This window comes from Pyrgilauda ruficollis, unplaced genomic scaffold, assembly GCF_017590135.1.
Source record: "Pyrgilauda ruficollis isolate IOZ18807 unplaced genomic scaffold, ASM1759013v1 scaffold4, whole genome shotgun sequence".
NCBI classification, from domain to species: Eukaryota; Metazoa; Chordata; class Aves; order Passeriformes; family Passeridae; genus Pyrgilauda; species Pyrgilauda ruficollis.
In genome coordinates this window covers 18,982,478-19,006,036 of record NW_024525489.1, presented here as the reverse complement: position 1 = coordinate 19,006,036, position 23,559 = coordinate 18,982,478, and the positions used below count along the sequence as shown (strand labels likewise).

The 23,559-nt window shown below is 35.5% G+C and overlaps 1 protein-coding gene across 9 annotated transcripts in view; it reads right to left on the bottom strand.

The window, feature by feature from the left end:
- Positions 1-1,221: 1,221 nt before the first annotated feature.
- QKI (QKI, KH domain containing RNA binding) overlaps positions 1,222-23,559 on the bottom strand; it is a 152,202-nt gene continuing 129,864 nt past the window's right edge. For 2 of the 9 annotated variants that reach the window (XM_041476817.1, XM_041476821.1), the window contains 4 exons: positions 19,307-19,394; positions 16,718-17,014; positions 13,994-14,068; positions 1,222-9,791 (listed from right to left, as the gene is read on the bottom strand). In XM_041476817.1, the coding sequence (XP_041332751.1) occupies positions 9,775-9,791; positions 13,994-14,068; positions 16,718-17,014; positions 19,307-19,394 (477 nt within the window). In that variant the 3' untranslated portion in view covers positions 1,222-9,774. Of the gene's footprint in view, positions 9,792-10,383; positions 14,840-16,706; positions 17,015-19,306; positions 19,395-23,559 lie in introns of those variants that run through there. The other 7 variants (XM_041476820.1, XM_041476823.1, XM_041476822.1 and 4 more) reach the window with 5 other exon arrangements.

The window sequence follows — 23,559 nt, the reverse complement described above, 5'->3', positions numbered from 1 at the left end:
AGTGATGGTGGTATTTTGTGGATTTGGCTGCAGAGGACTTGCCCAAAACTGCACAAATCATCAGCAATGAAAGAGGCATCTGAAATCCAGGCTTTCCAAACATTAGATTTGTGCCCTCAGTATCGAAATAGTTCTCTTCCATCTGCTTGGACTCACGTGTAGCTAAAACAGGCTTTCTAAATAATATCACATTTGATCATCCTGGTCTACACCTTAAGTCTAGATCTACCAAGAATGACCTGTGCCACTTCACCATCCTAATGAAGGGAGAATTCATCTATGAAATGCAAGACAGCACAGAAGGGGGCAGGGCAGAACCTTAGAATAAAAGAACAAGAAATTCAAATTAGGCTGAAGAAGGGAAAAATTTCCAACAGAGAAATTAACAAGCTTGCTTAAGATAACAGGGAGATATGGTAAACCAGTTCTGCAAGGACTGAGATAATTTCAATTTTCTTCACTTAAAATTCCAGCCTACAGTCTCTGATGAACTTCTTGTCAACACAGTATGGGCTTCACAGGGCTGCTCTTGTTTAGGGTTGTTTTCTCTTCTTGGCTCATATAAAGTCCAGAGTAATTTTCAGTCATCTGTTCAGGACAGGGTTCAAAGCTCTGACATTATTGTTATTCTTTATCTTCTTTCAGTCCACATTGATATACATTTCCTATTTTCTCTCAGAAACAAAGCTGAAGATCTGCTTCATTCATTGCCTTTCAGAGAAAGAATCAAAATTGTCTCATCACTAAGGTTATACAGGAAAAGTCACACAAGGGCATGCAAGTAATGGCCTTGTGGCCCCCTCAGCAGTGCTGGATCCACTATTCATGGAAGATCATGAAAATGATCCAGAGATTAACTAGAGTAGTATGCTTGTGAAGGTCTCCAGATTGCACCCATGTTAAAAACCGGACATGGAGTTTGCCACAGCAATTAACATTCAGTAACATTTCTGAACTGGTAGCAACATTTGAACTTTCAGTGGTTAGCAGATAGGCTAACAAATAAACTGTGCTCCCTGCATCACAAATTTACAATGTTTTACTCAATATCTGAGGTCAAGACCTTAAAAAGGCTGTGCTCTATGAAAAGGCACATACATAGGAGTGATCTGCAGTAATCTCATCATTTCACTACCTCTGAACTGCACAAGGTAGTCTCAGTTCCATGAAAACCTTGTCTGGAAATCAAATAAATTGCAAAAGTGTAGACAACTAACAAGATAAATATTACACTAACATTTTATTCTGAGTTTCTAATACACACAACACAGTGAGACTCTAAAACAGTGATCCCAGTATCTTTATCATATACTAACACATTTCCCATAATACTCCTGCTCACTCAACCTGCCTTTCTACTGAGGTAACTTCAATTGAAAACAAATCCCTTTAAAACACTACTCCAGGAGGTACAGACTGATATATTTGTCATGATATTAAGAAGACCTGGATACAAAAGATAGGGCTTCATTTTCACATGAGTATGAAAGCAAACCAGAATCAACACTGAACACTTGTTTGCTCAATGACTGACCTATGGCAGGAGGACCTGGGAACGTCCTTAACCTTCAGCAAGTTAATAAACCATCTGCTTAATAAAGGTCACCCTCAGTGAACTCAAAATTTACAGAATTCATTCTGAAAAGGTCCCACAAACAAAAATTTTTTTTTTCTGCTTAGCCTCTTGTCTGTATAAGGTGCTTAAAAATACATGAACTTTAGAGAAAACACCTTCATTTACTGATAAGTTGCTGAAATGATGCAGTCTTGGGGTGTGCCATTAGTTGATATTTTTTTTTCCTTGAACCTCCCCTCTGAGTTTATCCAGTTTACTTTTCAAAGTAGTAACCTTATTTATTGCTGAAGATGAAAACACTGAAAATACTGTGACAGAAATTAAGGACAAATATATGCTATGCTACTTTGTGAAAAAAACCCCACCTTCCTTGGGAGTTACTGATTATTTGTCATTGTTAATTTTTAGAGTTCAACTCAACAGGAACTGGCTGTCAGTTTTCTACTTTTAACTGTTTGAGAACTTCAGAGGGTCACCAAGAAAACAGTTGGACTAAGTCTCTTTTTACTTCTGCTGGTAGACCTGAATGCCAACATGGAAGAGTAATTTCTGACACTGCACTTTGTACTCTTTTTCTATCAATGTCTCTCATTATTTTGACACTGATAATGGCTAAGTTTGTACTGTCTCAAGGCAACTACAACAAGGAGCCATCTAGTAGTGTCAGGCCATCCCCCATAAACATACCAAAACACACAGACAGTGCTGGTAGAATGATGACAGTCTGTTGATAAAAAATTTCTAAACTCCACATCTAGCTTTAACTTGCAGACCTATAAATGCAATTCCTAACATGAACGTGACCATAAACAAGTATCACTTCCTTGGTGCAAGAGGTAAGAAAGGTCAAGACAATTCTGCTCTCTAGGGATCCAGATGGATGAAGGAGGGGGTTTCAAGAGTGCAGCCAGAGACAGCACAGAAGGTGAGGCTGTGCCCACACTCCAGGCCAGGAATACAGGGTACAGGCAGACAAAGGCTGCTTTACCTGCTCGAGCAGCACATGCCAAACAGCATCCCTACATTCTGTGAACTTCTAAGACTACTAGCTCAGATACAACTACATGCCACTACTTTGGTGAAACTCATCATACAAAGTGTCTTCAAAGACAAATTATGCCAAATTTTTCATCCTTGATAAGTGCAGAAGTGGACCTGAACACTGGTGTTTAGCCTCCTCTCCCCTACTCTACCACACTTCTAAAGATGCCACACTTAAACTTATCTACTTCATTTACTTCTGAAGCAAACTTTTTTTTTTTTTTTTATTTAAGCAGTGTAAAAGAGAAGGAATTTTTAGCAAGGAATACCTTGGTAAAGAAATTGTCCTTAACTAAAACTAAGTATCATCAAATATTAAGGAAAATATAGAACACCACAATCTAGTTCTTCTACAAAGTGTGTTTCTTGCTAGGTTCACACTAGGCGGGGTGGCAGACATCTTCATTTTCTACAGTAATCAGAAACTATGCCCCAAACAAGTGTATTAAAGTAGTACTTCTCTTTCTTATTTGCTCTGATCAATTGTAACAATTATACTGCCAAAGTACAATATCCCCAAAATCATGTGGTTATCATTGCAAAATTCATAGAACTGATGCATCTACAAATCCATATGCAAAATATGTATTGCATGTTTATGATATATAATGCATACTTCCTTCATTTACAGTTACAAATAACAACATATGCAAGAAGAAACTGTTAAGCAAAATATATCCTGATAATCGGACGACCATGAAAGTTTAAGCCTGTTCAACAACTGACCTCTTTCGTAACACTGCTAGAAGCATTAATGAAAATTTAAGTGTGAAAAATGTACATTCTTTATTCTGTGGCTTAGATACAGAATAAAATTTAACTTTTCAGAAAATAAAACTATAGCTACAACTTTGAGAGCTGTCAGTTTTCTTTTGAGGATAAAGTACATGCACTTTTTCCAGTTACTTTATTGCACATAATGTACAGTCATAAATGGTGTTTATTTACATGTGTTTTGGCAATGTCCATGTTTGCTTTTCCCCTCAGAATACATTATTTTGCACAAACAAAACCTTAAATGTTTCATACAAACTGCTATAATACAAGTCAAAGCATATATACTTATATATGTAGCTTTATTGTTGCTGTATTTTCAATTAATTCTACTAAGAGTTTCAGATCTCAGTTAATCTTTGCCTTGGGAGGCAGACTCCTCCCAGTTAGTCTGTTGTCAAAGACGGACACCCGAACTGCAGGCACCAAGAAATTAGGACTGCAGCCTGCTGTGCCTAAGCCCCAGCCCCTATGCACCACCTGCAATTAGTGCGCAGGCACAGAGAAGGAAGAGTACTTTCGTTAACCAGTTTGATTCAACATTGATTACCATGTGTTAATGTTATGGGTCACGTGTTATTTGGACAGTATTCCATTAATGGTGTTTTAGAAAAATGTATCAAACATATTAAAACAAAACAGAAATTCCCGGGACAGTCATGTACTTCCAGCCCTAGGAATGTGTTACTCAGATTCCATTCTGCATAATGTGCTATTTCTGATAACTGGTATTTTTATCCAGACACAAGGAACTCAAGTTTCGTATACTCATAAGTATGTTTCCCCCAAGTTAATTTCTTAATGGATGGTAACACACTTCAATGTTTCCCTGCATTTTCAGGGCAGAAAACCTTTTAGTGGTCCCCCTCATGGAGCACAACCTGCCAATAAACCTTTTGCTACATGTAGTAACAGTTTTAAAAGGTATGTTCAAATAAAAGATCAGTATTGTCAGTATACTGACCATATGCTCGTTAAAAATATCTTAAGGATGTTCTTGAAAGGCACTGTATAACAGGCACAAAAATACTCTTGAAGAAACCAAATTTGTAATTTGGTACAACACTTAAGATGTGAACAGCATTGCTCAGATTCTACTTTGAAAGTCTAGATTATATTTTTGTTTATATTCTCACCTACAAAAAAAAAAAAAAAAAAAAAAATTACCCTAAGATAAAACCCACTTTATTGGATCAAAGAACAATTAATTAATTGTCTTGAATGTATGATGTTTGAAACATTAAGACAATTTAATCTCAGAATGATAAGAAAAAGAAGCTAACTTCATTGATTTAGCAATATTGAAGTCATCCTCAAATTCAGTGATAAAAACAGTTCGTACCTTTCCTGTAAGCAGGCAAAGTATTAAAATAGTTAATTTTCAGACAGGCACTCAGGTAAATTGAGAAATACCTTTGGTGGGCAACAATAATGAATATATTATTTTGATTTTAGTTTTCTGTCCTTTAGCTTTAAAATACTACAAAATTTACAGCAACTTCGACTACTGCATATACTGAAGAATGAGATGAAAATGCACTGTGGACAAAGTATAACAGTAGTTAACATCTATTGATAAAAACTCAAAATAATAAAAATATTACAGAAAAGCAGTAGTTCTGGAAATAGAAGTATTCTTCAATAGAAAACATTAAAGTTTTGTTCCATCTGAATAGTTTCACCTATACTGGACAGAGTACTTCATCAAACTACATATGCACCTCTGATAAAATTCTTTAAGAGTATAAATTGTTTGCTCTGTAATGACACTTGTTCCATTATCCAGTCAAAAGGTACTGATACTATCTGTTATAAATATCTAATATTTTTACCATCTGCCTGTGGCTGAGTTTTAGGACAGCAACATGATCTGTTTAATTAAAAAAGAAAATTCTGCACAAGTGAAACTATTCAGAATGAATTAGTACTTCATCTCTACCTAAAATTTTTCTAAAACAAAGAACTACGTGCCATTAGAAAACTAACAAATGTCATCAAAGCTAGACTATTTTTCTCCATAAAATAAAGATGCATAAAATTTTAATTACTAGCAATACTGTGAGAACTCTGTTTATAAAGGTTTATATTGCATGTATTTCAAGATAAATAGTTTGAAATGTCATAAATTAAAGGAGGAATTTGAACAGATTCAGTTTCCTCATCTGAATTTTTACTATCTACAGGAAAAAAATGGACTTTCAGGAAGAAAACTGTTGACATCTGAAAAGTTATCTACATTGAGGATCTCCCTCAGCATCAGTGGTAATTACTGCCCACTTGGTTACAAATGCAGAACTACCTGGGAAATGTAAAGGAGCCTCACAGTGTAGTTCTAAGAAAGGGGAAGCATATCTGTAAAAATATTTGCATAGATGTACATTCAAAACAGCATTTCCACCATTTCAATTCCCTGCATTCATGTTGCTCCAGTCATCCACAGGGATAAAGATCACATAAAGGCAGCTCTGGAATTTGAAATGGATGTTGCTTGGCAATTTAGTGAAAGGTGTATTTTTGTACTTTCTGCAGTCACTAGGAAAAGATTCAGTTTGACCTTTGGCTTACAGAAGTCGTACTTCCCTGAGCTAGGCAATACTGATAGGCTACAGCAGAAGTACCAAAAATAAAGTTATTTGAAACAGTGTGGTATAAATAAGGCACTTTTGCCAAAGGAAAGCCCCAGGTTTTGTGTATCAATGTACAGCAATTCTATCCAGAAATATTCTGTGCTTAGAAACGTCACATGATGCAACAGTGAATCAGGTGCCAAAACCAACAAATCACAAATTACTGTGCGATTAACTGCAACCTCTGAATGGTTCAACAAAGAATCAAACTGGTTTCTGTACACCGTCACGATTTACCAATACACTGGCATCTTTTGCTCTTTTGCTGTGAGCCAACAAGAATTATTTTAGAGAAAGAAAAAGAAAAGTGTGGAATTAGTAATGCAGATGCTGAAAGGCAAGTGGCAAGACTCTACAAGAAGAATGCCTCAAAAATGCTACTTTGTTCCCATTTCTACTGGCACCTATTCCCCAAGGTAAAGGCCAGAATGACCAAAGCCAACTTAACAGTAGTGTGCAGAATGTCAGCTGACAAACAACATAAAAACAAGTCACATTGTGTTATCTGTGGTCACGTTCTTCAGGGTTAGTCCAGTAACTCAACTTTACATTCTTCCGTCTTTATTTGTTTATTTTAATTAAACATGTAATGGTTAATAAACAGACATAATCCAGAGTTAGTAGGTTGGTATTATAACATTTATTAAAATAATGCTATGGGTTAATAGAAACAGCAAAGAACCAAAGAATTAAAATGCAAGCTATGTAAAAACCCAACTAAAACCCAAATATGTCTAATGTATTCATCCAGTAGCTAACTAAAAGCCCAAGAAAGACAACACTCCCAATATAATAAAGTACTGCAAAACAATTGGCAATTTTTCAGTTATCAAAATTGTGGGTTTTGCATTTTGTATCCTTTTTTCTCAATCAGGAAAAAAATTCTTTTGAATGTTATATAACATACATATAAAACAAGATAGAAAAATACATTATAAACTTGTAACAATGGCTGTAAATACATTATCTTACATGTTTCTCATAGGCAATAGGTTGGTTATGGTACATACATAGCATGAAACTACTAAGATAATAAAGAATAGACAAATACATGTCATCTGTACGGTTACATACAAGCGACACTCCCATCTACCCACTCTAAAAAAATTACATAATACTGTCAGAAAGAAGTCTTAAAACTACTTATTTTAATAAAGAAAAAGTCATTAAAGAATGATAATACTGAGAACCAAGGCATTCAGAGATTTCAAAAGTCATGCTTTTTTTTAAGCTGATCCAAAATTTTGTCAACTAAGTTTTCAGAAGTTTGTTCAGAGCAAACATTACTTTCACATGTCACACATCTATTCCATACACTTCCCCTCCCCCCCAGTAAAAGACCTTTGATAAATGTTTAAAATGTCCAGGTTTTATCATAGTTGAGATGAAACTGGATCAAATACTGGTATTGTTTTAGCAAATCTCTCTTCAAATGTTCGAGTGTCGCAAGTTTATTCAACCAACCAACCAAAATAAAATCAAAATGGCACAGCATATATTGTAAATAAAATCAACACAACTTCATGTGTAACAGGAAGACAAAGCTGGTGGCAAATAAACAAAAATCTAGCTGAATACGAAAGGATGAATGTCTATTGCATAGTAAATAAACTGATAATTATTTCCAGGTGAGACAAGATGTTAGATGAGGTCACCATGCAGGTGCTTAAAAATGTAAGCCCTCTTAGCTTACTATTGACCTTTCATTTGGAAGCTGTGAAGATTTGCAGGAGGAGAATAAGTTGACAAGAGGGGAGTAAAATTATCACCTGATATTTGCCAAGTTTAGTACTGAGCCCCACAATGTAACACTTAAATGTTTTTGAGAATTAAATACTGTGCGTTCAACAGCTTCAGCTCTTGCAATTGCCCAGCTATTCAAACCTCATGTCGAAACAAGGGTTAAAAGTAAGGTATAGCTGGACTTCAAATGGCTGAAGTCCCTCTCCTGCTTATCTTTTCAACAAAAGCCAATGGGCCAGATCTAACAATAGTCAAAGACGAGCTGAAAAGTAAGTAATTTCCATGCTGATTGCCACTGCAGGAGCTGTTTGTGGAAACTGGGATGTGCTCAGTCACTGACTGAAAACTCACTAAGCACTTTCAGTTTCGTTATCTGCAGAACATCCATTTTCTGGGTGATGCCGAAGCCTACTACAGTTGATGTAATATTTATTTCAACCAGAATCAAGAAAACTCCTCTCCATCCCTGAACAAAAATGACGTAACTTCCAGCTCTACAAACATTTGTCAGCTAATAATCTCCTTTAGCATGAGACAATCTGTATCACAGAACCCTTTGGTTTACGTTGCACAAGTACGGCATTTGCTATGATTTAAAAAGTAGAGTGGCTGAAATAATAATGGGCTGGTTTGATGAAAACTTAGCAAATACTTAATGAGATTTTGGCAAAGTCACATCACACTTGTATGGCAAAAATCAGGTAATTAATATGGTCAACTCATCATTTGTCTTCCCTCACAGCTTCTTTCACATACTGGGCGACTGAGTGGCATGCAGTAACTTGTCTGAGGGAGAAGCTGATTATACAAGACATTTGACTAAATGACCATGAAGAAAATAAGGCACTTCCTTTTCTTTAGACTTATTCCAATACTTAAAAAATAAAAAAGAAAGACTAAAAGGCTCTTTTGGTCTTTTGTTTCTTGACAACCACCAGAAAAAATCATTTAATGAAATAAAGGGTTTCTTTGTTCTTTTTTTCTTTTTTTATAACACTTGAAAGTATAAAATGCTACATTTCCAAAAATATATTTTTTTTCTGCACCAGCACCCTTGTATAGTAAAAGTATCTACTTTTTTGTTCATTTTGTTTCAATGCACTACACTTTATCTACATTTCATTACATGTATACAGCAAATAGGCAAGCATGGCTTTTACATCCTTAATGAAATTTTTTCTATACAGGGAGGTTTAAAAAAAATATTTGAACAGTTTGCCCAGTAATGTGACACATAATGCATGTACCTTGTTCTCATGTAATCTTCCAAGGAGATTAAAATATGGTTAAAACAATTTAAACTTGTATTTCGCTTTAATAGTGTTGCTGTTTTGTTCTCTGCATTAATGTAGTTCTGAAAAGTCATCATAATCTGCATTTCATGGCACACTTTCCTTTAAAACGTCCAATTTGGCAGGCAATAGAAAAAAGGCTGCAACATCTGCCCTTTGAGGGCACTGGTAGTGACTAAACAGCATATCAAATTTTGAATACTTTTTGGAATCCCTTCCCCAATGACATCCCTGACCAAAGGTTCATGCATGATGCATCATCACACAGTACATTCAGAGAGAGCTTTGACTTTTTTTTTTCTTTTTTTTTTTTTTTTCTGAGAAGAAAAATATTCCTAGAAGTCTCTCACAGTAACTGCCTCTGTCATCGGGTAGTTAAGGGACATCTGTCTCCATCTCGTGCGAGGCCTCCTTACCGTTCGCTTGGGGCGGGACAATAGAGGATGATCAGTGCGGAGGGATGAGTTGGACCTTATTGCTTTACTACTATTCAGTGCAGGTTCTAGAACCACTTTCACCCAAACAGGAGAACAACAAAAAGCGGAGTTGGAGGACAACAATTTCTTTGTCTGTTTTGTTAGATGGTAAGACGAACGGACAAGTGCCCCAGCTCGCTGCACTGAAGACAGGCAAGCAAAGGCGTTTACCAGTTAACTGATCAGCAGGCAGGCATGGTCAGGTCATCATTGGGTGAAGAGTTCAGAGGTCAGAAGGTCATAGGTTAGTTGCCGGTGGCGGCTGGGTGGTTAGAAACAAAAATAAAAAAAAAAAAAAAAAAAAAAAAAAAAAAAAAAAAAAAAAAAAAAAAAAAAGAAAGAAAAGATAGAGAAGAGATTAGTTCCAGCTAGTGACGGCTTAATGACAACATGAAAACTAATCACAACTAATAAAAAAAACAAGCATGTTTAATTCTGACATACTGATCGACACCATCTACAGAATGCAATAAAATCATGACAGCCCTCCATCATGATTTGGACACGTGAAGGAGAAGCCCACTCCCACAAAACCGGTTAACAGGAGAAATAGAGATAAAATATGACTAACGACTAATGGTTAGTAGCAGTCGATGAAGGAAATTGGAAAACAAAAAACGATGAACAGTTTCTGAACTGGGTAGAAGATTTCTGGAACAACAGTCAGTGCACAGCATCAGTATCTGACTGCTATTAAGCATTAGTACCTCCCCAGGTGCAAGCATCAAAGCAACTATTAATGATGGATGTGATTATTAATAACTGGTTGTTAAAAGAATGGAGTAATCTAAGGAATTCTGGACTTAGAGAAACAATTTGGTTCAACAAACTATGGGCCAAACAAAGGGTTTTTGTTCAATAAATTTTTTATTGCCTTTCATTTATTCTATTTACAAACAACATGGAATTTCTTGGCCTCATGATACAAAGCAGTACTATAAACTGTAGTCTAGCAACGTAGGCATCATCGTGGAAACCAGGAAAACGCTCAGCCTGCTACTATAGCTAGCATTTTCCCGTTCGAAATACTATTTTACACATATAGGACACTTATAAAATGCACTTGCATGTAAACACTGTAGAAGTCCTGCCATTTTAAAGTCTATACTTAAAAAGCTCTAAGTACATGAAAAAATAGAGAAAATATCTAATTGATACTAATAAGACATTTTAAAACTACAAACAGCTCTCTTTATTCATTTTCAAAGCTAATACTCTGCAAATACAATAAAATCTGACATTTCATATACATTCCTGCTTTATATTTTTATATTTTAAAAGAAGCCACCTGTAAATACTATTTTCTTTTGCAAAAAAAAAGGAAAAAAGAAAAAAAACAACAAAACAAACAAAAAAAAAATAAAACCCAAAACCACAAACAAATTACAGTAAAACATAAAAAAGTTCTCAAGTGGAAAGTTATCATTCCCAATGTTCTTGAGCTATTCCTTCTTTAATCATTCTCTCGCATTCTCCTTCACCAAACTTGGTCCACTTAACAGTAGTATAATTTTTAAATTTTTCTTTTAAGACTCATTCAACAGCTTAATTAGAGCTAAGAAATTCTGAGGTTGATAAAAGTTTCTGTACTGTTGCCATTTTGACTAAGGCAGAGGAGATGAAAGTGAGAAAGGTATTCAGTGCAAAGTCAGATTTGTGCCATTACATAAAATGAAGTCCAGTAGGTGTAATATTCACAGATACCATAGATTTAACAATCTTTCTTGTGGGTTCATTTACTTTCACATAATAGAAGTGGCCTATCATTTAGGATACAGTTCATAACACTACAAAAAATTACTACTGTAACATAAATGAGACCAAACGCTCCCTGAATTTTTTTTCAAAATCATGCTAAGTGGGATTTGCTTAAATTATAACAGCTGTTTCAAAAAGAAGAAAAAATAAAAAATAAATATTTTATGTGGCACAATCTTACCACTTTACAGGTACACTAGAAACAGACTCTTAAAGCATTTTGATACTCATTACAATTTTGATTAAAAGGTATTAAAATTTATATATAAATTATGTGAAAATTGGTTTGGATAAAACATTTGAGAAAATTCTCAGCATTAATATTTCTTGTGGAGTTTAAAATCAAAGCAAGCTACCTTTATAAAATACCAGGACACCTGTGATACATCCTCTGCCAAGTCTCTGGCCTTCTACAGTACACACAGGTTTGTCAACTGTGCAACACCATTTACAGTTTATTACAATTAAATCAGTCAGTCTCTCTGTTATATGAATCAAATTCAATTTTGTATTATTTATAAACTGGGGTTTTATTCTGAGTTAAAATGAGCTATATTTTCCAACCCTTCACCAATTCTACATGCTTAGTTGTAAAACATTTACACATTTGGGGATTCTTGCTTTAAATGCAGTGCTTATCTCTGGAAAAACAACCCAAACCCCAACAAAAAACCAAAATTATGCAAAGAATAAAAACTACTTAAAAAGTGAATGCAGTAGTACTACAGAATCATCTGAGAGTCAATTTAGAATTTTAAAAAAACCAAAAAACCACCAACTTTAGACCCAATGAATGTAGACAGATTTAGTGACATTTAAATACATAAAAAAATATTTCCACATTGGAAAAAGAAGTTATTTCGGTTTGCTGACATTGCTTTTTGTGGCCATAGCTATAGAAATATCCTGGTGACAGAACAGCCAAATAGGTGAATACGGCAAATACTGACAGTATTTTAATTCTACAATATAATTTTAGTAAATTTAAAAAAAAATTAATGCTGAACAAAGTCGTCACCAAAACCTTTTAAACTGTTTTTTGCAACATCAGGTCAAATTTTCAAAGACAACCAAATCATTATCACCAATTTCTCTTGACTGAGATAGAAAAAAAAAAAAAAACAAAAAAACCAACAAAAGAAATATAAAAACCTATTTTCTTTTTTACTCTCTCTCTTTTTTTTTTTTTTTTGGACACATGGGCTGTGACATTTAACTGATTGCTGCCCCATTGAAGAGTTCTCAAGAAATGAGAACAAGCCAATGGGCTGCAAATAGTGGGCAGTGATATAAAACAATCTTACAGAAAACTAAAGTGTCCTGTATCAGCTTTACGCTTTCTGTAAAGCCTTAAGATCATATCAAAGATAAAAATGTTACATAAATATACCAAATATCCAGGAGGGCCCCATTTACTGTATTGACCAGAATCTGTATTCTCTCTTGTAGTTAATTTATGGAAGGTTGTGAGAAGTGTGGTCAATGTTAGGAGATGTCAGATCTGTCACTGGAATTTGGCTTTTGAATATTACAATATAATGGAAATCTGCACAACACTGATTTGGATGAGAGCAGAATAATAATACTTGGCACATAATGCTTTGCATCCTCAAAGCCCTGTACAAAACAAGAACCCCCACAACACCCCTGTGAGGTAGGGAAGTATTATTATCCTTATTTGACCAATGGGAAACCATACACAGAGAGATTAAATGACTTGCTGAAAACCACAGTGAGTCAGCAGCAGGGACGGGATAAGAATTCATCCCCCACACTGCTTCCTAGCCAATGTCAATAAACCGAAAATATCAGTTTTCTCAATAAGCTTAAACACTTCATTCAGGGGTCCAAAGGCATGACACTTGAGGAACAGGAGAAAAATGAAGATTTACTTTCCATTCAAGGGTTAAAGAGAGATGCCCAAATATTGGATGTCATCTCACCAACAGGTCTTCAAAAGTTGTTTCTCCTTCAGGTTACACATTTTAGCAGCAAAAGGCAAACACCAAGAAATAGATTTTGGAAAAAAACCCCAAAACCAAACAAAAACCAAAACAACCAAAACACCCTCCCTTCCCCTACCCATACTAATTCAAACTCAAACAACTTTTGAAGTTATCTTCACAGCCCTTACCTTTCTGAATTCAGTTAGGTATCTGAGAACATGCATCCTCCTCATAATATACAGTACAGTGGCTCAAAAGTTTATTGGAAAAAAAGGAATCTAAATCTTCAGATTTCTCCAAACACAGACAGGAGGCATTTATTCCTTTACTTCTTTCTCATTAAGCAACCATCCATTCATTTTATTTTGCAACACCAATCTGATATTTCCACGCCAATTAAAAGAATGAATCGGGGGCAGGGGGGGAAGGAGGGGAACACGACCAAATTAATTATTGCAGCACTGATTTCATAGCGTTTCCTGATGCAGATAGATGTTTCATTTTTAAAACTCAATCAGTTGTAGAGTTTCTGTTAAATATATCAAAGTATATATATTTAATTGAGCTGGGAAAGCCAAGTTTAGAAATATTTTTTAACACTGCAAGCATTCCCAAAGCTTTAAAACATTAACTGTCCAGGATTTTGAGAAAAATCATGAATGGGTCAAGACTGGGTATTTGGTTAACCAGCTGTGGTGTTGCAAATCTCATGTACACTCAAAGCACTTCTTACAAACAAGAACTGCAGAACTAAACTAACCTCGGTCTGCGGTCACAATCCTTTGGTAAGGATGGACACGCATATCGTGCCTTCGAACTTTAGTAGCCACCGCACCTAGTTAAATTGCAATTACCAAGACAAAGTTAGAAAACATTCACAGAAAACATTAACAGCAGGTTTATCAAAATGGATTTAAATGATCATTAACTACAAAAGTTCATTTTAAGAAAAGCAACAAGTTAAGGCACAGTAGTTTCAAATCTTAATCTTAAAAAGAAGTTTATCTGTGCAGATTAATATTGCATTTATTTTAAACATCCTGGCCTTAACCTGTTTAATCCATTCATTTACAATCCCAAAATTACAGTATTTCATGAAATCTATTAGACCCAAGCACATTTAAGCTTTACTAGTCACATATTCACTGAAGTGCCTTTCTTGCAGCAGGACTATTTTAAATAATGCCATCTTTAATACTGACAATTATTTGCTAACCTTAAGATCACTTCCAGTTCTACCACAAAAAATAAGTTTTAAAGCAATTCTTCAAGCCTACAGATTGTGATTTTAAACTTTAAGTCAATAAGTATGAACTGCAATGAATTAGGTGATTAGTAAAGCAAACACTATATAGAACACTTAGCAGTCAGTATACTACTATACACTCATAAATTACAGCTACTCTGTAATAATAGGACCTAATCCAAATTAATAGCACTATTTTATTTTAAATCTATGTGCAAAAAAGTGCAAGTAAGTCACTGACTGCTAGGCCAAGCTTTTTTCAAGGCTGCTGAAAACTAAGCATTTGTTAAAATTCAGATCTGATGAAGGATCAGTTAAGACCGTTCTTGAATTCTTAGCCTTTCGTTGGGAAAGCCATACCTGAAGATAAAAGGAAGGGAATTGAAAGTTAGTCACCAACTAAAATTTGATCTCAACACCAACATCCCCAAAAATACTGACAGGGATGCATTTCTCTGCCATTTTTAACAGAATTATTTTAAAACATCTTAAAGGTCCACCACACAAATGGACAAAATACTATTAAATGAGAATGAGTATATAACAAAACTCAATGAAATCCAAATTTAATGCAATTAACTCCATCCAACTGCTCAGATAACAGAGCAGATGTATTAAGAATTATCAATTCTAGGCAGCTAATGTGGGAGTGTGGGGTTTTTTTCCTTCTTTAAATAACATTTTTTTGACGAGGTCTGTTTTGGGCAATACACCTCACACAGTCAAGGCCCAAGAGTATACAACGGTTTCAGATGCCATTTTAGAAGTAATTTTCATTTTTCCCGCATATCTCTTTATAGAAAATCCTGCGAGAAATCCAAGTTCCCTGCATTGTAATAAACTTTACTCTGGAATGCTGTATTTCTTTACTTGCTATTAACTGAATTCAGGAGAGGGGCTTGCCACTAACCACTAACAGCTACTTTGCTGAACTCTCTAACTGTGACTTTACCCCAGGATGTACCACAACTGGACTCACAGACTGAGGGTAGAGGAGCTAGGAGGAATATTTCCATGTTTGTGGGAAATTAATAAATGATAATGCTATCATATGCTTGCAGAATTTTGGCAGTGGGTTAACTGACAACAACCATAAGCTGACAAACGTACTGCATACTTTTGTCCTACTAGAATTTTTGTTATTGATTCACTAATCCTGCAAGACAGAAGTCTGAAATACATTTTCTTTTTTACTGTACATAATGTGGAAACATGCACACATAGAGGTAACTCACGAAGTACTTGTCACGTGAAACACTGATTTTTTTGCAATACTTTCAACAAAATATTGACTTTGAACCTTATTGTCCAGTGTTCATTAGAGATGTTTAGAATTCGTGTAAATCAATAACTGCCACTGAACAAACTAAGATCAAAGTCCTATAAAATCAACATTATGCAGCACCAAGGTCATATGCAATTCAGAACAAACTGAAGAGAAAAGATTATTTAGATTCTGGAGAGGGTAGGGAAGGAAGAAACTATTGGAACTGCTTGTTCCATATTGGCCAGTTAAGTGAATTGTCACGGCTCCTTTATCATTCTTGCCTTCACACACCAAGTCAGTGGTCTGAGATATTAGGAACAATGGACATTTCAGTGCAACATATATAAAAGAAGCCATTAGTAAAGTTGCTAATTTTATTGTTCTTTGGTGAGAACTTGGTTTGCTTTATATTCATTCACTGAAATTATTTTCTGCTCACAATATAATTTAGTGCTTTCTGACACTGAGAGATTTATCAGTTGTGCACTAAATAAACAAAAACTCCAACTGAACAAAGACTTTTCCACTCCTTCCAGTTTTGCTAATCATACTAATATGATATAGCAAAATAAGAAGCCCGCTCTTGCAAAAATTGCTGGATGTTAATTTATGTTTACACAAACTGATCTGTTTTTCACAGGAGCCCAGACAATATGTAGCAGACCTCAACTTGTATTGAGCTTTTTTCCCCCTTGCCTATGTATCTACCATCTAATATCATACAAACATGAAGACTTTCTTTTTGGTAAATTTATTAATATAAACTAAGCACACACATTCAGGAATGCCGAACACATTCCAAATGTTTAAGAGCTTCACCATTTGAGCAGCTCTCCTGGGTGGTTTTGATATACCCGAAATAAGTTTGTTGCTTCAGCTTTTTTTGTTTGAGCTCCATGAACCTCAACCCCACAAACAAACACAACAGAAGCACAACACAATCTCCAGTCATCCACGCACAAAGGTCTTACCTAATACACCACTAGGCTCAATAGGGTACTCAAGGATTGATGTAGCTGGTGCCAGCGTGTAGGGGTACTCGTATGGTGTGTAAATTAAACCGGCCTCGGGTCCGGGTGGGACTATTGCAGCGGTGGGATGAGGAGTTCCGTTTGGCATGACAGCGGTTTGTATTTGTCTGATCAAAGGCATTATGGTAGGGCCAGCTGGCGTAGGAGTACGCAGGGCAGCTGGTGGGAGAACAGGCGCAGGCCCAGTAATAATCCTTGGAGCCTGGGCTGTTGCTGCAAGAGAAAAGGCAAGGGCTGCTACAGTAAGCAAAGAAATTCAGAGGAAAGTATGGAGATAGCAGTACAAAACGTGGAAAGAATGGGAAAAAAGGGAAAAAGTAGGAAAGAAGAAAAATAAAAGGAAATCATTAGTACATGCGCTGATCACACAGTGCCAAAGCACACCATTCAAATGCAAACAGCTTTCCATTTTCCAGTGTGATTAAGTATGAACATGCAAAATAAAAAAAGCCATTGTAAAACAGTGAGGTAGATTTCTCAAACAGGTTACACAGCACGGAAGCTCAATTTAGACCACATTTCTTCATTTATGCTATCAAGACTGCATGAGACTGAGATGCATGCAGGAAATACAAGGAAAATACTATCAAAATCAAATACAGAGTACAAAATTTAGTGCATCTATAGAGTCCACAAACACTCAGTTATGCAGAGCTGCTGTATGAGTCTAGAGTTTTTGTATTTCTTAAAATTGCATTTAAACATATACATAATTCCTATTTCCGGGATCAGCCAAGCTGAAGGTGACCTAGAAACATGAATTGGTCCTATCCTACCCTAACATGAATAGAATAGGTTCAAATTTTATTTCCATATAAAATTTCACCAAGTAACATACTTCCTTTGTATGAGAAGTTCACCACTGCCCAGCTTAAGTTAAAGAAAATAGGTGGTTTTTCTGTTTTGGTTTGTTTTTTTTTCCTTGTTGTGGTGGTTTTGTTTGTTTTCTGAAGTGGTGCTAGCACATTCAATTAAGTGTTATTTGAAACCTAGCACATCTGCTGGTAACAGTCAATCTTAAAGGGTTATAATTTATGTATTTCTATGCACTACTGTTGATCTACATTGATTTAATTTACTTACAGGTGGCCTGAAAAGAGAAATGTGGTAAAGTTTTTCAGATTTGGTGCATATTTAGAATTATTTTTATTTTTTAAACAAAAATGCTCAGATAATTTAAAACTGGTGCTCAAATATTTATACTTCCTTTCTAAAACAGAAATAAACCAGTACAGCTTCTACATCTTCAACTCTTCAGTAAAATGCAAACACAAAGACTGAAACTCTTATCAAATGATGAGTAATGGCAATCTCCAGTTGAAAAATAAATGAAAAAAATCCATCTTCCCACTTACACTGATGCAACAGACCAATGGGAACAGACCAGACAAAGAAATTGCTCAAATTAATTAAAAAAATGTCTGTGTAAATTTTCTATCAATTTAAGCTATTCTGAAAGCTATTTTAATCATAAATTTGCAATAATTTAGAGACTACCATATATTTAAAACGGATCTAGCTTTAAATATATCAGTGTTCATTAGGGCTGAAAGATTTACCATTACCATTGTAGTTGTAAAAGCCCTTGCTTATGTCCCTTTTCAAATCAGAATAATTACACTGGTGTAAGCACTCTCAAACTGACCTAACTGCATTCCAACCTTTAAACATAATCAACACTGAAATGGGGACTGTGTGGAGAAACAAATTTGCAAATATCAGTAGGTCCTTAGTGAAAAGACTGATTTAACTGTGCTTGCATTTGACATCTGTATCACAGCTACAGCAAAAATGTACTTTTGAACAGCGTCAGCAACTATATTTTCAGGAAGAGAAATTAGATTTTCAACTGAAGAAAATAATTTGTATCACACATAATAGGTATGTGCTTTCATTAGTAGGTGCGTGTAATTAATTTTCAAGTGTAAACTTGTGCATACATGCGTTTGCAAAAGCATTTTCACACAAATGTAATGGAAGTAATCGTAAAAACGGCTCATTACATCACTGATCCGTGTGAACTCAGCTGTGAAATCAGTTGATGAATTGTTGGTAAAACATAACATTGGGGGTACACATGCAAGCAAGATGAAAGGAAGGAATATAATACAGAAAAATGTATTCACAGCATCCTGAACATCTGTAACATTTTAAAATTACATCTCTAAAAATAAAAATGCAAATGAGTCCACTGTCCTTTATATGCTTTAAGGAAAAAAAATGACTGTAAAATAGAAAAATCCGCTTAAGGGCTGAGGTTTTTTATACCATATATATTTGTAAATATTTCAACCCATACATACTGTTAAAAAAATAATGGGGACAAGAAACAAGCTAAAAAACCCCGCCAATGGACGTAACTTATCCCCCACAAATCTTTTGCAACTGCTACCTACAGTTTTGTTGGGTTCTTAATGCCTTCCATTCTCCAACATAAGTTGCCACTGTACATTTTCCAAAGGTAACTTTAATATTCAAAACCTGCAAACACTTCTAGGGCATTGACCCCTGAGCTCATGACATGCTTACGTGATTTGATGTTGGCATCTCTGTAGGTGCCATTCAGAATCGCAAGCTCCATCAGCTGCATCTTTTTAAGGCTGTCTTCTCCTTCTGCCTGTGTAGGACAAAATGGGAAGGAAGTCAGGATTATGAACTCACTAATGCACAAGATCTAAGTGACCTAGAATAAAATTGTGCAAGTTTAACCAAGCAAAATACCTGCTTGCCATTAGTCACAAAAGCAACAAACTTTGTCAACTGTTCCATGAAATTAAGTGGAAGTTGCCAGTTGACTATCATTAAGACTTGTTGACAAATATCTTAAAAGAGTTTTGGAAAAAGTTCATAACATAAATTATAAAAATTAAGGATTAAACATAAGTTGCATTTGGTAGAAATCATTTAAGGATTTTTTTTTCCCTCAAATACATTTTCACATACTCCTAAAGGTATCTTTAAAAAAATTGTATTACTGGGCCAGAGGATGAAGAGCCATCACAAATTTTAAGCACTGCAGTTTATTGTAATTTGCTCCATTAGAGTCGATACTGGCTACTGTGGGGGTGGGGCAAACAAAAAACATAAACAACAATCTCTGAGCAGCTTTCCAGACAGGATATTGACAACTGCCCTGAGGCTGAATTCCTAATTCTGGCACACGTAGATGTATTCTGATGAGGATATAACTACTATTTACACAGCACACATTACTCTTGGTTTTGCTTCAATTAAAAATACTTCCCTGAAGTTACCTACTCTATTGATAGGCTGCATAAATACTAAGTAGTGCTCAGAAGAACAAGGCTCACTTTTTCAGTTATTAATAAAAACATTTCTAACATATATTACATAAGTATAATTTCATCTTTAAGACCAGAGATTTTCTATCTGTCTTTCCAAAAATACTACCATTTGTTTACTCTACACTCTATCGAGCAGATAATGTAATTATGATATAGGAAACCCAAGAGGGATGGTCAACATCTACTTCAGTGTTAGGTTACCACCTTGCCTCCTGTATGGAATGCCAGGGCTGAAATTCTTAACTCAGATCCATAGAAGGGCAGCTTTCCTGTGAACTGCATTTGTCCTGCATTCTTCCTTTGCTAAACTGGGTTTCTTACATTTTTACTTATTGAATCACACAATATTTTCCAGGTATTTGGAACAGTATTTTCCAAGTTAATGAGTTTGTTATATATACTTTACTTCCAAACTATGGATTTCCTAAATTTACTAAAGTCCAAGATACAAACAGTTTTCAAAATTTATCTAAGCAAATCCAGTACTTATAGTGAGGTATGCTCAAGGGCCATGACCTCTTGCAAAGGGAACTTTAGCAGCTGATTTTTATCAACAAATCAAAATCAACATGGTAAGATGAGTCAACACTGAATTCCTTTCAAATGTCAGAAATTGAAAGTCACAACTGTAATACTGAGGACTTGCATGAACACCAAGATTATCACACAGTAAACATTCAGAATATACTGAAAGTTAGACATTTTCTTTGTATGTTAAATACTGTATGACAGGGCAAGCTGACACTAATAATAAAAAAGGAAATACAATTACCATCTTAACTAGAAATTAATTGTACAGTTAAGTACTGTACCATGCAGAAATGCCAGACCCCGTAGTCCCATAGCCCTTTTGGAATACAAAATGTGCAGATTCTAGCAATCTTAACATGACACAGAACGGATTTATAATTTACATGCAAAATAATTTTATCTTCTTTTTAAAATAAACTATTTTTACGTTGCATCTTTGCTGGTAAATTACCTAGGCAATCATGACACAATAAAACCAATTCCAAATATATTTCCCCATCCAGAGCTCACAAATTCTTGTCATTCTGGATATACCTTATCAAAGTTATTTTAGCAATAAAGATTTTTTAACACATTAATTAATCTTTTCCCCTCCCCCATAAGTTGTACTTTCTTATTTGCTTTTTGTTTGCATTCGTGTATTTATTTATTTGAAAGTGTGTAACCTCCTCACAATGTCAGCTGCATCTCCCATATAGTTTCATTAATGCTACTAAAATTGCACACTTCCTCCAAATAAGGACTTTCAGGAGATTGATCTACGCCATTAATGACTTTCAGTAAATGCTGAGTATTACACTCCACTTGCTAGGATAATTTTAGTAACCCTAATCCCAGATTTTGCACCACAGTGAATATTTCCCAATATAACTATTTATAGGATAATAATTTTAAGACAGAAAATATTTTTACCGTTTTGATATGGTCAGAAGAAGGAGATATAAGTCCAAATAATCATTCTTACTTTATCATTTTCCTATAGGTCACTATTGCTTTCTATTAGAAAAGATGTTGCAATTACTAGGCTTTATGAATTATGTTTATGGAAGTAACAGTGGACTTAAACAAAGCAGACCAAGTCCTTAATTTTATTCTCGAGATTTACTTCTCTAGTCTATGCTCAGCAGTTGATAAACTTTTCTTCTTTTAAACAAAACCCAAAATACAACATCATAAGATGTTCATTTATCAGCTGTATCAGTAAAAAAAAATCAGCGATGGAAGAAGTGGACTTGCATTACCAGACATTAACACTGCCTTCTGCTGCTTTAATTTTTAAAGCATTTATTAGACACAAAAAAAAAAACAAAAAAACCCAACCCCAACAAAAAACCCTTTCCACCACTTTGAAAAACACGTGTAACGCTGACCACAAGGTCATGGTTCCGGCTCCTCCCAGAAGATGGCACTGTTTGTTGCACAATGCCACCTCAGCAGGACATGGGTGCCAGCACTGCTGGCACCACCCACCCCACCAGTGCTGCCCAAAATCCTGCCACCCCTCGCACCCCTGGAACAGTCACTTCACCTCTCCTCATGGTGAAGTCATAGAACCCTTTGGGACACACTGTCGTGTCCTTCACTCTCTGGTACCAAGCCCTCCACTTGCACATCCTTCACCAAGAGCCAACCCCTCAAATTTCCAAGAGCTGTTTCAGAGCAAGGGGCACATGTTTTTCCCTGCCCTATCCTCTCACTTTCTTGCTGACAGATGATCAAATGAGGCACACGAGATCTATCTTAGCTCCAGGCATTCCTGCAGGCACTCTCTGTTAAAGCAAAGAGAGGTTGCACCAGGGACACAAAGGCAATCTCTAAAGGGACAGTACATTACCTGTACAACAGCTGCAACAAAGCTCAGTCATTTGTACCAAAAGGAAGCTACTTTGAGCAAACATCAATAAGGTCACTTAAAACCAGATTTGCATTACTAAGTTGAAGCTCAAGTGATTGACTCAAACCTCTCATCCTCTTAAATCTCCAGTGCTTTCCTTGTATTTATCATGTACAATATAACATGCAGATTAAAAAAAAAGCCTTAAATGGTATCTTGAAACATAATTCTTTAAATGTAAGCAACTACTTGCAAATGCTCACTGAATACAAATATGGAAGAGATGGAAGCAGTAAATCCTAACAAAGCCAACTGTGCACAGACATCACTGGGTGCTGTTCTGTGAACACAAAGCCTGTAACTCCTCACAGCAGCTCAACTCTACCTGGGCTAGCAATAAATAGACCTAAAGGAGACCAAATGCCAGTGAGGACTATCATTTTAAGTAACTTGCTTTCTAATCTTTGTCAGTGTAGGATTAGAGTTACAAGGCTCAAAACACAACAAATGCCACCTACATGAAGTCTCTGGGAAACACTTCCTAAAAACCATGATTTCAAATTAAACAGACAGCGCTGACCACACAAATGCCCATTAAAACAGCAATCGTCTTCCCTACTTTGTACCGACAGTTCCACAAAAAAAAAAATGAAGTTTATTATATGACTGCTATTAGTAAGAGCTTGTTTCATACCCTGAAATGGGGAGCTTAGATAAAACACTCCAATGAATTCTTTTCATTATCAATGTCCAAGCTATACTTCAACCTCAGATATCCCAAGACCTCCAGAAAATCCTTTAATTTTAGGTACTGAAATGCCTCTGATTCTTATGTGCATACAGTACCCTGAGAAGTATCATACACTTTATCTTCTTATTTATACACAAAACATACATACACTAGATACATTTGTTATCCAGGTGGAAGACAGACAGGCATGCAGATTCCAAAGGTAAATGCCTTCATTGCGCAATGTCAATGAAGGACTTCAGCAGATGGCAACAGTTTCCATGTTAGATTCTGTCAACTCTGAGAAGCCTGTAACAAATTACAGCAGAGAAGGAAAGAAATACAGTATTTAAAAGAAGGATGAAGTAGCAGTGTTTAGGAT